Source organism: Schistocerca serialis, chromosome 3, assembly GCF_023864345.2.
Source record: "Schistocerca serialis cubense isolate TAMUIC-IGC-003099 chromosome 3, iqSchSeri2.2, whole genome shotgun sequence".
NCBI lineage: Eukaryota > Metazoa > Arthropoda > Insecta > Orthoptera > Acrididae > Schistocerca > Schistocerca serialis.
The window spans coordinates 481,417,164-481,433,559 of NC_064640.1; the positions used below are offsets into that span (position 1 = coordinate 481,417,164).

The window sequence follows — 16,396 nt, forward strand, 5'->3', positions numbered from 1 at the left end:
AGGGACGGAACCCACAGTAAGCACAAGGTGATACACTTGTCCTGTAAGGCAAGTGATGAAACAACATCCACCAGAAAGGACACAGTGTTTCCTGTTTTGTGTTAGCAGTGTGCAGCTTTGAATTATGATGAAGTAAAATCACATTTTGTTACAATTTGCATGGGCACTTATATCCAAAGGTTCTTTTAAGTGTTTAATAGCAATGAGCATTGATTGCAGTCCCAGCAACCATCCACTACACCTGCAGATAGTGAAGAACAGGCTTAACATTACTTTCCAGCCAGAGATGACTGGGCCTTCTTTGGCTTCGTTGACATTTGAGACTGCTTTTTGTGACTTTGAATTGCACATGGGAAATGGACACCCTGTTTCATCCATAGCCACAATGTGCTCAAAGAATTTTGTTGTTTTCTTTTGGTATTGGAACAGATGTTCTCAGCATATTCCCACATGTAAGTCTTTCTGCTCATTGCAAAGACAATGGCAGTATTCATGCAGTACAAAATTTGCTCTCTGGGCAACTCCATGCATATTAATTTTCACATCAACTGACACTGCTCATGAAGTTATGCAGCATTTTTCTTCACCAATATGCAAACTGAGATACTGTTCCAGAACTGATTAGAGGTTTCTCTTTAAGGGGACTTGTATGTGAATAACTGTCGAAAAATCAATTTTTTAATTTTTGTCTTAATAATTCTCTGTAGTTTTATGAATGAGAAAAAGTTTACTTCCATGAAAATGGACCACAGAATGTGCCAGAATTACAGGAATTTCAAAGTGAATGCCTGCACCACGATGTCCCCATGCCACACCGTCAGTTCTGTTAAAAATAAAGTTTTCTCATTCATTTCGTTTCTATGACTATTTAGCCCCTTAAGTTGGCTAGCCTGTGAAAGCTTTACATCTGCTTATCTTTTGATTATGCAGAGAGTTTAGTCATGGTTTGCTGTGATTTTGCTGCAAATATTTTGTTTGTAGTGAAGTAATTGTGTGTGTGAATTTATTATTGTGTACATGAGTTTCTTATTCCACTTGAAAGCAATGAGAAGAATTAAGAAGTTCGGTGTTAAACAACGTAAATTTTATGGAAATTGGTTCACCAAATGGATCAAATGGATTAACTCTTCTAATACTGAAATACACTCCTGGAAATGGAAAAAAGAACACATTGACACCGGTGTGTCAGACCCACCATACTTGCTCCGGACACTGCGAGAGGGCTGTACAAGCAATGATCACACGCACAGCACAGTGGACACACCAGGAACCGCGGTGTTGGCCGTCGAATGGCGCTAGCTGCGCAGCATTTGTGCACCGCCGCCGTCAGTGTCAGCCAGTTTGCCGTGGCATACGGAGCTCCATCGCAGTCTTTAACACTGGTAGCATGCCGCGACAGCGTGGACGTGAACCGTATGTGCAGTTGACGGACTTCGAGCGAGGGCGTATAGTGGGCATGCGGGAGGCCGGGTGGACATACCGCCGAATTGCTCAACACGTGGGGCGTGAGGTCTCCACAGTACTTCGATGTTGTCGCCAGTGGTCGGCGGAAGGTGCACGTGCCCGTCGACCTGGGACCGGACTGCAGCGACGCACGGATGCACGCCAAGACCGTAGGATCCTACACAGTGCCGTAGGGGACCGCACCGCCACTTCCCAGCAAATTAGGGACACTGTTGCTCCTGGGGTATCGGCGAGGACCATTCGCAACCGTCTCCATGAAGGTGGGCTATGGTCCCGCACACCGTTAGGCCGTCTTCCGCTCACGCCCCAACATCATGCAGCCCGCCTCCAGTGGTGTCACGACAGGCGTGAATGGAGGGACGAATGGAGACGTGTCGTCTTCAGCGATGAGAGTCGCTTCTGCCTTGGTGCCAATGATGGTCGTATGCGTGTTTGGCGCCGTGCAGGTGAGCGCCACAATCAGGACTGCATACGACCGAGGCACACAGGGCCAACACCCGGCATCATGGTGTGGGGAGCGATCTCCTACACTGGCCGTACACCACTGGTGATCGTCGAGGGCACACTGAATAGTGCACGGTACATCCAAACCGTCATCGAACCCATCGTTCTACCATTCCTAGACCGGCAAGGGAACTTGCTGTTCCAACAGGACAATGCACGTCCGCATGTATCCTGTGCCACCCAACGTGCTCTAGAAGGTGTACGTCAACTACCCTGGCCAGCAAGATCTCCGGATCTGTCCCCCATTGAGCATGTTTGGGACTGGATGAAGCGTCGTCTCACGCGGTCTGCACGTCCAGCACGAACGCTGGTCCAACTGAGGCGCCAGGTGGAAATGGCATGGCAAGCCGTTCCACAGGACTACATCCAGCATCTCTACGATCATCTCCATGGGAGAATAGCAGCCTGCATTGCTGCGAAAGGTGGATATACACTGTACTAGTGCCGACATTGTGCATGCTCTGTTGCCTGTGTCTATGTGCCTGTGGTTCTGTCAGTGTGATCATGTGATGTATCTGACACCAGGAATGTGTCAATAAAGTTTCCCCTTCCTGGGACAATGAATTCACGGTGTTCTTATTTCAATTTCCAGGAATGTACAATGTGATACAACACTTGACTCAGCTTCAACTACTCAAAGTGCTTCGAAGCTAAAACTGAAATATTTGGACAGTGGGCTTGACAGTATTAATGATGATAATACAGAGACACCAACTATTGATTCACGTAGTGTTATTGTTGACCTCTCTGTTCTGTCTGAACTAATAAATAAAGCTTTTCAGTGTAAGGAATGTAGCAACAGAGGTGCAAAGGTAGTTGAACAGATATGTGCTAGAAGAGGTTGTGCATCAAAATTAAGCATTGTAATTTTTATGATTTAAGCAAATGAGGTTATACTTGTGGCATAAGTAAACAGATAACACAAATATTAAACTTGCTTATGCTATGAGGTGTATAGGCAAAGGGTACAGAAGTGCGCACAAATTTTCTGTGCTCTTATGGACTTACCTCCCCCAACATGGTTTGACAGGTACAATAAAATTATTCTACAGACTTAAGAAGAAGTAGCAAAGGATAATATGAAAAATGCTGTTCAGGAAAGTGTAGGCACGAATGACAACAATACATGTGTGTCTGCACCCTGGATGCATCCTGGCAACAAAGAGGCCATAGTTCCCTAAATGGTGTAGTGACAGCTACCTCATTGGACAATGGTAAAGTCATTTATGTGGAATGTATTACCAAGTACTGTCATGACTGTACTAATTGAACTGAAAATCTTAAATGTTTGATTAATTTTAGTGGTTATAGTGGAGGGATGGAATCTCAAGGTGTTGTGAAGATATTTCACAGGTCAGTGGAGAAATATGGCGTGATGTATAAGTCTTACCTAGGAGATGGAGACTCAAAAGGGTACCAAAAAGTTTGTGAATCCAAACCTTATGCTAACACAAAAATTGAAAAAATGGAATGTATTGGACTGCGTCCAGAAAAGGTAGGGTACAAGATTGAGGAACTTGAAGAGTAATTTGAAGGGAAAGAAATTAGCTGATGGTAAGTTCACTAGTGGACGTGGTCGGCTTACAGATGAAGAAATGGACAGGTTGAAGTATTATTATGGACAAGCCATAAGACAAAATAAACATGACCTTGAGGGAACAAAAAAGACAGTATGAGCTACCTTCTTTCATAAATCCTCCACAAATGACAACCCATGCCATGCACTCTGCCCGCATGGCAGTGATTCATAGTGTGTCCACCAGAGGGCTGTTACCCAAGGTGAGACCAAAGTGACAAGATTATTAGAGAAATATTTACATGGTAGGACTCAAAATCCAAATGAAAGTTTCAACAATTGTATTGGGAGCAGATACCAAAAACTGTTCTAGTAGGGCTAAATACTTCAAAAATAAGTGTGCTAGATGCTGTTCTATGTTTCAATGACAGTGCAGTGTCAAGGCTTAATGTTATGGAACTGATGGGAGTGCCTGGTGGACTAAATATGCATAGAGCTCTAATACCCATTGACCGAAGGAGACTCTTCAAAACCGAAAAATCAGTGTTGGAAGCCACCATAGAAGCAAGAATAAGAAGAAGACGTGTGAAAAAGAGAAGGGAGAAGAACAACACAGGAAACAAGATGAATATGGACATGGGATGTATTAGTGTCATTCAATTTTAATAGAAAATGCAAGTTTTAACTTTAACTTGAATTTCCAAAAGTTAAATTATTTCATGTTGTGGTACACTTTGGGCTAAAAACTATTAAAGGTAGAGAGCTGAAATTTTGTGTACTGTCTTAAAACATGCTCTACTAAAAAGTAGACTACTCCTGTGACTTAACTTTGAAAATAAAACGCTGTTTTGAAGAAAAACTCTGAATTCATTTCCAAAATTTTTGATAATCATACTTAAAATTTTTTTGTACTCAAATTTATGACAGCACTACCTTTTCAAGAGTATTCTTTAAAGATAATACTTTAAGGAACTTACAAGAAAAAAGGTAAACCTTCTACTTTGTTTGTATTCTGAGTAATGTGTAGTACCTATGATGTACATGAATAATCAGCATGGTTTATTTCACTTGCAACAAAAAAATACATTTAAAAAAGTGTAAGAGTAAAGCTGCAGTTCATACATAAAAATGTTCCCACAAGATGTCTTTAAAGATGGTAAGCATTATATGGGCTTACAAATCTTATTCTTTGAGTTACACTGTTTAGAAAACTGACAATTTTTTTACTGTTTCCCCTGGTATTCACAGACCAGTCCCTCTAGGGTGAGGGAGATCCACAGTACTCCATTTGCCACTCTGAAACTGGATCAAACATTTGAATACAGTGCTATGTCCAGAGCATGTTTCATAATACATGGCATCTGTTGGATAGTAATTTCCATTTGCTGTCACACTTTCTTTGTGTGAAAATTTAATAACTACATGTTGTACTTACTTGAAAGTATCCACTACACACCTCTGCTATGACAAATAATCATAGCACAGTGAGCTATTGTGTATGGAAGTGCACAAGTTCTGAACAATTGTGACATGACTAGTTTAGCTATATTGCCAGCTCATGGCTGAATGACAAGTATTCTCACTGTTGAGGACTTTCTCTACGTTTCACTTAAATGACCTTATATAAGGCTCAAGTGTTTTCACTCAGCCCTACTTTGACCACTCTATCACTATCAAAGTAAAGTCCTGAAAGGCATTCTTTAAGTTTTGGAAACAGATGAAAAGCAGAATGGGGCCAAATTGGGACTGCATGGAGGATGATCAATGACAGTGAACCCAAGGTGTCGGACTGTTGAAGATGTTGCAGTGCTTCAGTGTGGTCTGGCTCTATCATGCTGAAGGAGAGGGTGGTCCTTGTGTGGAGAAACTCTCCTAGTATGAAATTTGATTACAGAATGCTTTTTCTCACACTCTGACATAGTTACATTACCCACCACACTACCATTCAGATCCCTCTAGTGGCAGAGGGATGCAAATCTGCAAACATGAAGAATAAAGATGTAGAATATTACTAACATCTTGTTTTATTGAAATACCTTTAAGAGCCTTCACATAAAAAAATTCAGAGGCATTACTTTTCAGCATGCCCTTGTACATTTCATTCCTTCACACACACACACACACACACACACACACACACACACACACACACACACACAGTTACTATTGTGATAAATTATTAAATTTTGTTATCATTTGTACAAATATTTACCATTATGAGGTGTGGCTAGAAAAAAAACCGGACTAGTACTGGTGAAACAATAAAACGAATGCAATAAGGCTGAAAGTCACGTGGCCTGTCACGTGACTCTCGCTCCGCCTACTGCTCGAGTTTCATCTGCCTCCTGCACTCAGTCTGCCCGTGGCGTCTGTTTTAAGTAGTTGACGTTTTGTCTGTGCGTCAGAAAATGTTGAGTGTACAGAAAGAACAGCGTGTTAACATCAAATTTTGTTTCAAACTAGGAAAATCTGCAAGTGAAACGTTTGTAATGTTACAACAAGTGTACGGCGATGATTGTTTATCGCGAACACAAGTGTTTGAGTGGTTTAAATGGTTTAAAGATGGCCGCGAAGACACCAGTGATGACACTCGCACTGGCAGACCATTGTCAGCAAAAACTGATGCAAACATTGAAAAATCGGTAAACTTGTTCGACAAGATCGCCGTTTAGCAATCAGAGCAGTGTCTGAGTTAACAGGAGTTGACAAGGAAAGTGTTAGGCAGATTCTTCATGAAAGTTTCAACATGAACAAAGTGTGTTCAAAAATGGTTCCAAAGTGTCTCACAATTGAACAGAAGGAACGCCAAAGAATGATTTGTTCTGACATCCTGGAAAACATTGAAATTGATCCCACCTTCTTACAAAATGTTATTACTTGCGATGAATCGTGGTTTTTTACTTACGATCCCGAAACTAAACGCCAATCGATGCATTGGAAAACTCCTGGTTCTCCACGACAAAAAAAAGCACGAATGTCAAAATCGAAATTCAAGGCAATGATGATTGTTTTTTTTGACATCAAAGGTATTGTGCACATTGATTGGGTACCAGAGGGACAAACAGTGAATCAGCATTACTACATTAGCATCCTGGCTACCCTACATGAGCGAGTACGGAGAAAACGGAACGATTTGTGGAGAAAAAAGTCATGGATCCTTCACCAAGACAATGTCCCAGCTCACAGTGCGTTGTCAGTGAAGACGTTTTTGGCAAAACACAACATTCCCATCTTAGATCATCCACCCTACTCACCTGATTTGGCCCCCTGTGACTTTTTTCTTTTCCCTAAAGTCAAGTCAGCTTTGAAAGGAACTAGATTTGAGACTGTTGAAGCAGTAAAAGAAAAAGCGATGGAAGTAATGTATGGACTTACCGAAAATGATCTGCAGCATTGCTATGAACAGTGCAAAATTCGTATGGAGCGGTGTAGAGACCGAGGAGGTGAGTACATTGAAGGAGATAACATGAAATTGTAAATAAATGTTTTTTCCAGCATCAGTCTGGTTTTTTTCTAGCCGCACCTCGTAAATTGCAATCTGCCTGCTTTAATTCATGAGAGGTATAACAGTATTCCACAAATATAGTTGAGTAACACTCTTCTAACTGAAAATTATTTGAATATAACTCACCTACTCTCAGCACCCGTCACAGTTGTGTATGGAGTTACACTTGGGCTTACGAGAGGGCTGAAGCTTCTTAGTGTAAATGAGTTTGTCTTCTTCAATATAGATTTCTTTGGCTGACTCCCAGAAACCGGAGAAAAATGGTTCTATAACGTAATTATAACCTTTTAAAAATCAGAAGTGAAGATTCACAGAATTACATGCTTTCTGTGCACAATTTGTTCTATTAGGAAATCGCTTAAAATTTCAAGAGTATTTTATATTAAAAAAGGGAAGTAACCCATTTTTCTTATTCTATAAATTACATACAGACACAATGTTGTAATATGTCTATCATAATGAAAAACATGGACAAGATTAACAAAATACTTGTCAATTATTTTATGGAAATGACAAATAGCCTCTTAGTATGATATGTAGTTGTAAACTTTACAACAAACAAAAAAAGCAAGTTAGTATTTTTAAGAGCAATTATATTATGGGGAATCTTGAAAATATGCACAGGAACTAGCTATATTTTATCACTGCTGGTAATGATATATGCTGATGAGCCAAAACATTATGACCACCTGCATAATAGCTTGTTCATCCACCTTTGGAATGAAATACATCACTGACTCTGTGTATCAGGGATCTGCCAGTTTGTTGGTGGTACATGGCATTAGATGTCTATGCACAGGTCAAGTAATTCACATAAATTATGAGCTGTTGATCTACATACTCAATGATGGCACCTGACAGCGACCCAGATTGGTTCCATAGGACTTACATCAGGCAAATTCTGTCACCGAGACATCAACTTCAGTTCACTATAATGCTCCTCAAACCACTGTAGCACAGCTGTGGCTCTGAGACACAGACAATTATACTGCTGAAACATGACATCACCACTGGGGAAGACATCAAGCATGAATGGATGCAAGAGGTTTGCAACTATTAGCATATCTTTGATTACCACCACAGGTCTATGCAAGTGCAGGAAAATGTCTTCCATAGAATAAAACTGCTCCCACCAGCCTGTGTCCATGGTGCACTGCACATTTCAAGCTGCTGTTCACCTCAATGATGGACTTTGTGGAGATGATCATCGACCTCACGTTTTGTGAAGAGTTATGAACATCCAAACATTTAGCACCTAGTGGTAGTTCCTCTGTCCTTCTACCTCTTTCCATAAATGCTTATGACAGCAGCATGTGATTATTCATCCAGCTTCACCGTTTTCAAGGTAATCATTCATAGGCATTATGTAGCAATAATCTGCCCTCTGCCAGAGTCGCTTATCTCAATGTATTTCCCCATTTGCAGCCCATATCTCCACTAGGGTGATCCCCAATCCATGCCTGCTCCCCTTACATACTTTTCTTACTGCATCACACGCCTGAAACGTCACTAGGCAGCATCCAGCATCACAGTGGGCAGTGGTACTAATATTTTGGGCGATCAGTGTATGTGCATACACACTAAATGACTTGCTGCTAAAATTGTTGAATCACTACATACTTTAACCAGTTCCCAGTTTAGCTGTTTTCTCTGTGTGATTTAAAATATCAGTACAGTACTGAAGAGATGAAATATGAAGTATTTTAACAACTGTCAGCACCTGTCAACCATTTGTATATCAGACAATTACCTTTCGGTTTCCTCTAAGCCTGCTAATACCCTCACTTACGTCTGTGGAAGCTGTTCATTTCTCTCTCTTCCAGTCCAAATTACCCCATTTTCCTTCCAATCCATTTTCCTTCCAATCCATTTCCCTTCCCAATACTGTCTTTTTCCAACCTATCATCAATAATATCACCTATGATCAATAATAATCTATAACATTTTATGTGTCTGCAAGCTGGTTGGTGTATTGTGAGTTGTTACCTGTCCTCACACTTCTTTCTATTGACACCTGTAGCCTGTAAATTACTGTTAGATGGATGGTAGAAGTTATTCTTTTATGTGATTTACTTATAGCTCTTCTAAGTCTGTTCACAGGTAGGACACAGGCAGTCTTATTGCATTCTAGCCTCTGTACCAACTATTTCCTCAACATACATGCGACTTTCCTCCATAAGTTAAACTAGTTTGTGATTGAAACTTCTTGGCAGATTAAAACTGTGTGTCAGACCAAGACTCGAACTTGGGATCTTTGCCTTTCATGGGCAAGTGCTCTACCATCTGAGCTGCCCAAGCATAACTCACACCACGTCCTCACGGCTTTATTTCCACCAGTACCTCATCTCCTACCTTCCAAACTTCACAGAAGCTCTCCTGCAAAACTTGCAGAACTAGCATTCCTGGAAGAAAGGACATTACGGAGACATGGCTTTGCCACAGCCTGGAGAATGTTTCCAGAATGAATTGTTCACTCTACAGTGGAGTGTCCACTGATATGAAACTCTGCTGTAGAGGGAAAAATTCATTCTGAAAACACTCCCCAGGCTGTGGCAAAGCCATGTCTCCACAATATCCTTTCTTCCAGGAGTGCTAGTTCTGATAGCTTTGCAGGAGAACTTCTGTGAAGTTTGGAAAGTAGGAGGCAAGGTACTGGCGGAAGTAAAGCTGTGAGGATGGGACGTGAGTCATGCTTGGGTAGCTCAGATGGTAGGGCACTTGCCTGCGAAAGGCAAAGATCCCGAACTCGAGTCTCAGTCCCGCACACAGTTTTAATCTGCCAGGAAGTTTCATATCAGCGCACACTCCACTGCAGAGTGAAAAATCCATTCTATCTTGTGATTGTTTCTAGTATACATCACACAATAATTTTATAAGTAATCTCATTCATAGATAAATTGCAATGTAATACTGTTGTATCAAAACCTAACACCTGAAATCCACAAATGATTGTATGTGGTCCAGCCACTTTAATTCAACCACTGCCTATGTTCGACATCAGCATGTAATAACAATGCACAGATGCCAGGTGGCAGCACTATCAGTTGGTGGGGGGGGGGGGGGGGGGGAGGTGCATTAAGTGTGTCAGGGATACAGAAAACAGTGCAGTCATGGTCACAATGCAAAAATAGAGCTATTTATCTGCTGTCCAAAAGAGTATCATCATTGGCTTTTGAGCCAAGGGTGGAGGCATTTCCAAAATGGCTGAATCTGTTAACTGTTCACGTCCCAGCCACTATGGTTAAAGTATATCATGCATGGCAAAATGACACTACCAAAACCCTGCACCAGGGGAACTGTGGTGCACCATGGGCCACAGATGGCAAAGGTGTACAATAGCAGCAGAGATGTATACAGGTGAATAGATGTGCAACTGTTGAGCAACTGACCACCCAAATGATCCATGGGGCTACCAACAGTGTCTCCTCAATGATTCTTCAGCAAATGTTAATGCATATGGGGGTCTCCACAGAAGGTGCCTGATTCAGGCACCCATGCTGAATGCTGTTCATTTGTCATAAAAGCTGGTATCTTTTCAGATGAATCACATTTCATACTCCATCGGACAGATGGGCACTGATATGTACAGCACGAAATGTCTGAAAGCAAATACCCTGTAACAATCATGGAAAGGGCCAGGCCAAAGGAGGAAGAATGTTTGCATGTCTAATCATTCTGGAAGGCACAGTGGATCAACACAAGTTTACATCTATCTCTGGGCTTCATATTTTTTCTCAGCATGATGGCATCTACCAGCAGGCTAATGCAATGTGTCACACAGCCCACAATGTACTTGTGCAGTACAAAGACTCCCTGGATTTGAATCCAGTCAAGAATCTGTGGGACAACCTCAGTTGGGCTGTTCACACCATTGATCCTCAGCCAGGAAACCTAGTGCAGTTGGCTATGGCATTGGAGTCGGCATGGCTCCACATCCCTGTCAGTACCTTCTAGACCCTCAGTGACTGTCTTAGTGTGCATCTTGCAGTGGTTCACACTGCAAAAAGCAGTTATTCAGGCTTTTGACAGGTGGTCACATTAATGTGGCTGAACAGTGTATGTGATGACTACAATTCACACTTCTGTTCACAGTTATTAACGTGAACTAACATGATTTCACAGTTTTTATTAAAAGTCATTAAACATGTTGTAAAATGATACTACAGTTTTATATTTTATGAGGTATGTAATTTCACATTTCTCTAGATATGGGATTGTTGCAATCTTTGTACCAGTCTGATAATTTCTTGACATCTATCTCAATATTTGTGATTTTTTGTGAGGGGGAGGGTTTTGTTTGTGTACAACACTTCGTCACTCACACATAACTTTATAATATATGTATGTTTATTTATATTTCTTTCAGTGGAATTATCTCACTGGTAGTTTTTCCAATCTCAAACAGTGCACAGGAAAAGTGTACAATTAAATTGTTCTGTAGGTGCTATATTTTCTCTTATTTTATTACAATGATGATTTCTCCCTATGGAGTATAGTGTCAACAATATATTTTTGCATTTATAAAAGAATGTTGGTGACTGAAGTTTTGAGAAAGATTTCGCAGCACTGAAAAACACCTTTGTTTTAATGATTGCCACCCCAACTCACATACACTATGTGATCAAAAGTATCCAGACACCTGGCTGAAAATGACTTACAAGTTCGTGGCGCTCTCCATCAATAGCCTTGATGACAGCTTACGCTCTCACAGAACTATGTTCAGTCATGTGCTGGAAGGTTTCTTGGGGAATAGCAGCCCATTCTTCATGGAGTGCAGTACTGAGGAGGGGTATCGATGACAGTCAGTGAGACTTGACATGAAGTCGGCGTTCCAAAATATCCCAAAGGTGTTCTATATGATTCAGGTCAGGACTCTGTGCAGGCCCGTTCATTACTGGGATGTTATTGTCATGTAGCCACAGGTCGTGCATTATGAACAAGTGCTTGATCATGTTGAAAGATGCAATCACCATCCCTGAATTGCTCTTCAACAGTGGGAAGCAAGAAGGTGCCTAAAACATTGATGTAGGCCTGTGCTGTGATTTTGCCATGCAAAACAACAAGGGGTGCAAGCCACCTCCATGAAAAATACAACAGCATAACACCACCGTCTCCAAATTTCACTGTTGGTGCTACACATGCTGGCAGATGACATTCACTGGGCATTCACCACACCCATACCCTGCCATTGGATTGCCACATTGTGTACTGTGATTCGTCACTCCACACAACAGTTTTCCACTGTTCAATCATTCAATGTTTATGCTCCCTACACCAAGCGATGCATTGTTTGGCATTTACTGGCATGATGTGTGGCTTAGGAGCAGCTGCTCAACATGAAATCCAAGTTTTCTCACCTCCCGCCTAACTGTCACAGTGCTTGCACTTGATCCTGATGCAGTTTGGAATTCCTGTGTGATGATCTGGATACATGTCTGCCCATTACACATTATGACCCTCTTCAACTGTCGGTGGTCTCTGTCAGTCAATAGATGGGGTTGGCCTGTTTGCTTTTGCGCTGTACATGTCCCTTCACATTTCTACTTCACTATCACATTAGAAACAGTGGACCTAGAAATGTTTAGGAGTGTCGAAATCTCGGGCACAGATGTATGACACAAGTGACACCCAATCACCTGGCCACATTCGAAGTTCGTGAGTTCTGCAGAGCACCCCATTATACTCTCTCATTGTGTCTAATGACTACTGAGGTTGCTGATATGGAGTACCTGGCAGTAGGTGGCAGCACAATGCACCTAATGTTAAAAACATGTTTTTGGGGCTGTCTGGATACTTTTGATCACATAGTGTATCATATCCATGACATTCTCTCCCCTATTCTGTGATAATATGAGGGCTATCCACAAAGTACATTACGTTTTGGAATTAAAAATAAATAAAGTATTGGAATTTTTTTTTATTATATACAGATGAAAGCCACACTTAAATACTACTTTTCTACATAGTTGCCATTTAAATTAAGGCACTTATCGTAGCAATGGATGAGCTTGGAAATTCCTTCATCATAAAATTCAGCTGCCTGTGCCTTCAACCACGTGGTTAATCAGTAACCCGGTAGGAATACAATTTTTGTGGATTTCCTGGAAAGAGGCACTACAATAAACTCTCAAAGGTATTGCCAAACTCCGCACAACCTCAGAAGAGCAATACAAAACAAGCGCAGGGGAAGTTGGGCTCAAAGATCTTGCTGATTCACGACAACGCCCGGGCCCACACGGCAAATGCCACTCGTGAAGTTCTCGAATCTTTTAAGTGGGAGTTGTTTCCTCATCCGCCGTACAGTCCCGACCTGGCACCGAGCGACTTTCACTTATTCCCAGCAATGAAGAAGTGGTTGGCTATGCAGCGTTTTGATGACGACGCACAGCTTCAAGAAGAGGTAACCACGTGGTTGAAGGCGCAGGCGGTCGAATTTTACGACGAAGGAATTTCCAAGCTCGTCCATCGCTACGATAAGTGCCCTAATTTAAATGGCAACTATGTAGAAAAGTAGTATTGAAGTGTGGCTTTCATCTGTATATAATAAAAAAGATTTCCAATACTTTATTTATTTTTAATTCCAAAATGTAATGTACTTTGTGGATAGCCCTCGTACAAAATGAGTTGCCATTCTTTGAACTTACTCCAGGACAGAACGGACAAGTGCACTGTAGGCAGTCTACATCTACGTTAACATCTACATTTACATACTCCACATGCCACTACATGGTGTGTGGCAGAAGGTACACTGTACCACTACTGGTTGTTTCCTTTCCTGTTCCACTTGCAGATAGAGCAAGGGAAAAACAACTGTCTGTATACCTCCATATGAGCCCTAATTTCTCATATCTAATCTTTGTGGTCACTATGTGAAATGTATATTGGCAGCAATAGGATTGTTCTACAGTCAGCTTCGAATGCCAATCCTCAAAACTTTCTCAGTAGTGTTCTTTGAAATGAATGTCTTCTTCCCTCCAGGGATTCCAATTTGAGTTACTGAAGCACCCTATCAGAAACAAATTTAGCAGCTCTCCTCTGAACTGCTTCGATGACTTCTTTTAACTGGACCTGGTGTGGATCCCATTCACTCAAGTAGTACTTAAGAACAGGTCGCACTAGTGTCTTGCATGGGGTCTGCTTTACAGATAAACCACACTTTCCCAAAATTCTCCCAATAAACTGAGGTTGACAATTCACCTCCCCTACCACAATCCCCATATGCTCATTCTGTTTCATATTGCTTAGTCTCTTTAGCAGACCTGTTGCATCTTCTAAGTGTCCTATCAACAAAACACACTCTTTCATTCCTGCTCCACAACATTATCTCTGTGATCATTCCCATTTAGGTTGCTTGTAATAGTAATCCCTAGGTATTTAGTTGAATTGATAGCCTTCAGATTTATGTGATTTGTTGTGTAACCAAAATCTAACAGATTCCTTAGTATTCATGTGGATGACCTCACACTTTTTGTTAATCAGAGTTAATTACCACGTTTTGCACCATACAGATCTCTTGTCTAAGTTATTTTAGAATTGGTTTGATCTACTTATGACTTTATCTATGGCAAATGACAACATCATTTGCAAAAAATCCAATCTCATAACTGAGATGATACCACATATGCACACAGTTTGATTAGAAGTAGCTTGTGAGAAATGGTGTCAAAAGCCTTTAGGAAATCTAAAAATATGGAATCAATTTCAGATCCCCTGTCGATAGTCACTATTACTTTGCACGAATAAAGAGCTAGTTGTGCTTCATAAGAACAATATTTTCTCAATCCGAGCTATGTCTTAGTAGATTGTTTTGTTTGAGGTAATTCATAATGTTTGAATGTAGTACATGCTCCAAAATCCTACTGCAAATTGGTGTCCATGATTTCTTAAATATTGGTGTGGCCTGTGCAACTTTCCAGTTCTTAGGTATGGATCTTTCATCAAGTGAGTGGTTATATATGATAGCTATGTATGGAGCTATTATATCAACATACTTTGAAAGGAACATAATTGGTATGTAATCTGGACTGGTAGACTTGGTTTTATTAAGTGATTTATGCCACTTCGGAATGCTGAGGATATCTACTTCTAAGTTACTCACATTGGTAGCTGTTCTTGATTTGAATTCTCAAATGTTCACTGTGTCTTCTTTGAGGATGGTATTTCAGAAAACTGTGTTTAGTAAATCAGCATTAGTGATGCAATCATTGGTAACATTATCATTGCTGTTGCACAGTGAATGTACTGATAAGGCACTGATAGTGTCTTGCCGCTGGTGTATTTTATATACAACCAGGGTCTCTTTTAGTTTCTACCAGATTTTGAGACAATGTATTCATTGTGAGAACTGTTAAAACATCTCACACTGAAGTCCACACTAAGTTTTGAGACCAAGTGAAACATCACCAATCTTTGAGATTTTGCATTTTTTAAAATTTGGCACACTGTTTTTGTTGCTACTACAACAATGTTCTGGCCTGTTTTGAGTACCTTGGGGGATTAGTTTCATCTTTTATTAATTTATTTGGTATAAATGCCTCAATTGTCACTGATATTATTTCTTGAATCCAAGCAACATAGTTAGAGTGTAAGGAATGCAGACTGTCTCGTAGGTAAGCATCAAGTGAATTTTTATCCACTTTTTGAAAACAGATATATTTTGGATTTCTTTTCAGTGGATTTGGGTGTCACAGTATTCAGTCTCGCTACAATGACCTTGTGTTCACTAACACCATATCTATTATGATGCTCCATATTAGCTAAGAATTATTTGTTAGTAAGATGTCAAGTATGTTTTCATAGCCATATACACGTAAGGTGGGCTCCTGAACTAACTGCTCAAAATAATTTTCAGAGAAAGCATTTAGTATGACTTTGGATGGTTTTATGCTGGGCACTGACTTTATAGACATATTTTTGTAATGAATCAAGGATATGTTGTAATCACCACCAACTATAACTGCATGAGTGGTGTATCTGAAATAAGACTCGTGTTTTCTTTGGACCATTCAAAAACTGTATCATCTACGTCAGGGGTCTATAAAAGGAACCTATTATTAATTTAGTCCAGTTGCCAATTATAACCTCTATTCCTACTATAATACCAGAACTTTCTACTTGAATTTCCCTACAAGTTAAGCTACTTCTAACGGCAACAAGCACACCACACCACCAAGTGTATTTAATTTATCCTTTCTGAACATCATTATGTCCATTGTAAAAATTTTATGTGAATTTATCTCCAATTTCAGCCAGCTTTCAGTACCCATACTTATTTGAGTTTCAGTCCTTTCTTTTAATGCTTGGAGTTCAGGTTCTTTCCCAACACAGCTATGACAAATTACAATTACAACAACAACAGTTGTTTTAGGAGTAAAGGAGACCACTCACTGAACCAAAACTTTGCTAGC

The 16,396-nt window shown here is 40.6% G+C and overlaps 1 protein-coding gene across 3 annotated transcripts in view; it reads right to left on the minus strand.

Annotated features, from left to right (window-relative positions):
• The window catches only part of LOC126470370 (chloride channel protein 2), a 516,483-nt gene that overhangs the window by 15,207 nt on the left and 484,880 nt on the right, over positions 1 to 16,396 (minus strand). For all 3 annotated transcript variants that reach the window (XM_050098184.1, XM_050098185.1, XM_050098187.1), the window contains exon 17: positions 7,116 to 7,255. In XM_050098184.1, the coding sequence (XP_049954141.1) occupies positions 7,116 to 7,255 (140 nt within the window). The remainder of the gene's footprint in view (positions 1 to 7,115; positions 7,256 to 16,396) is intronic.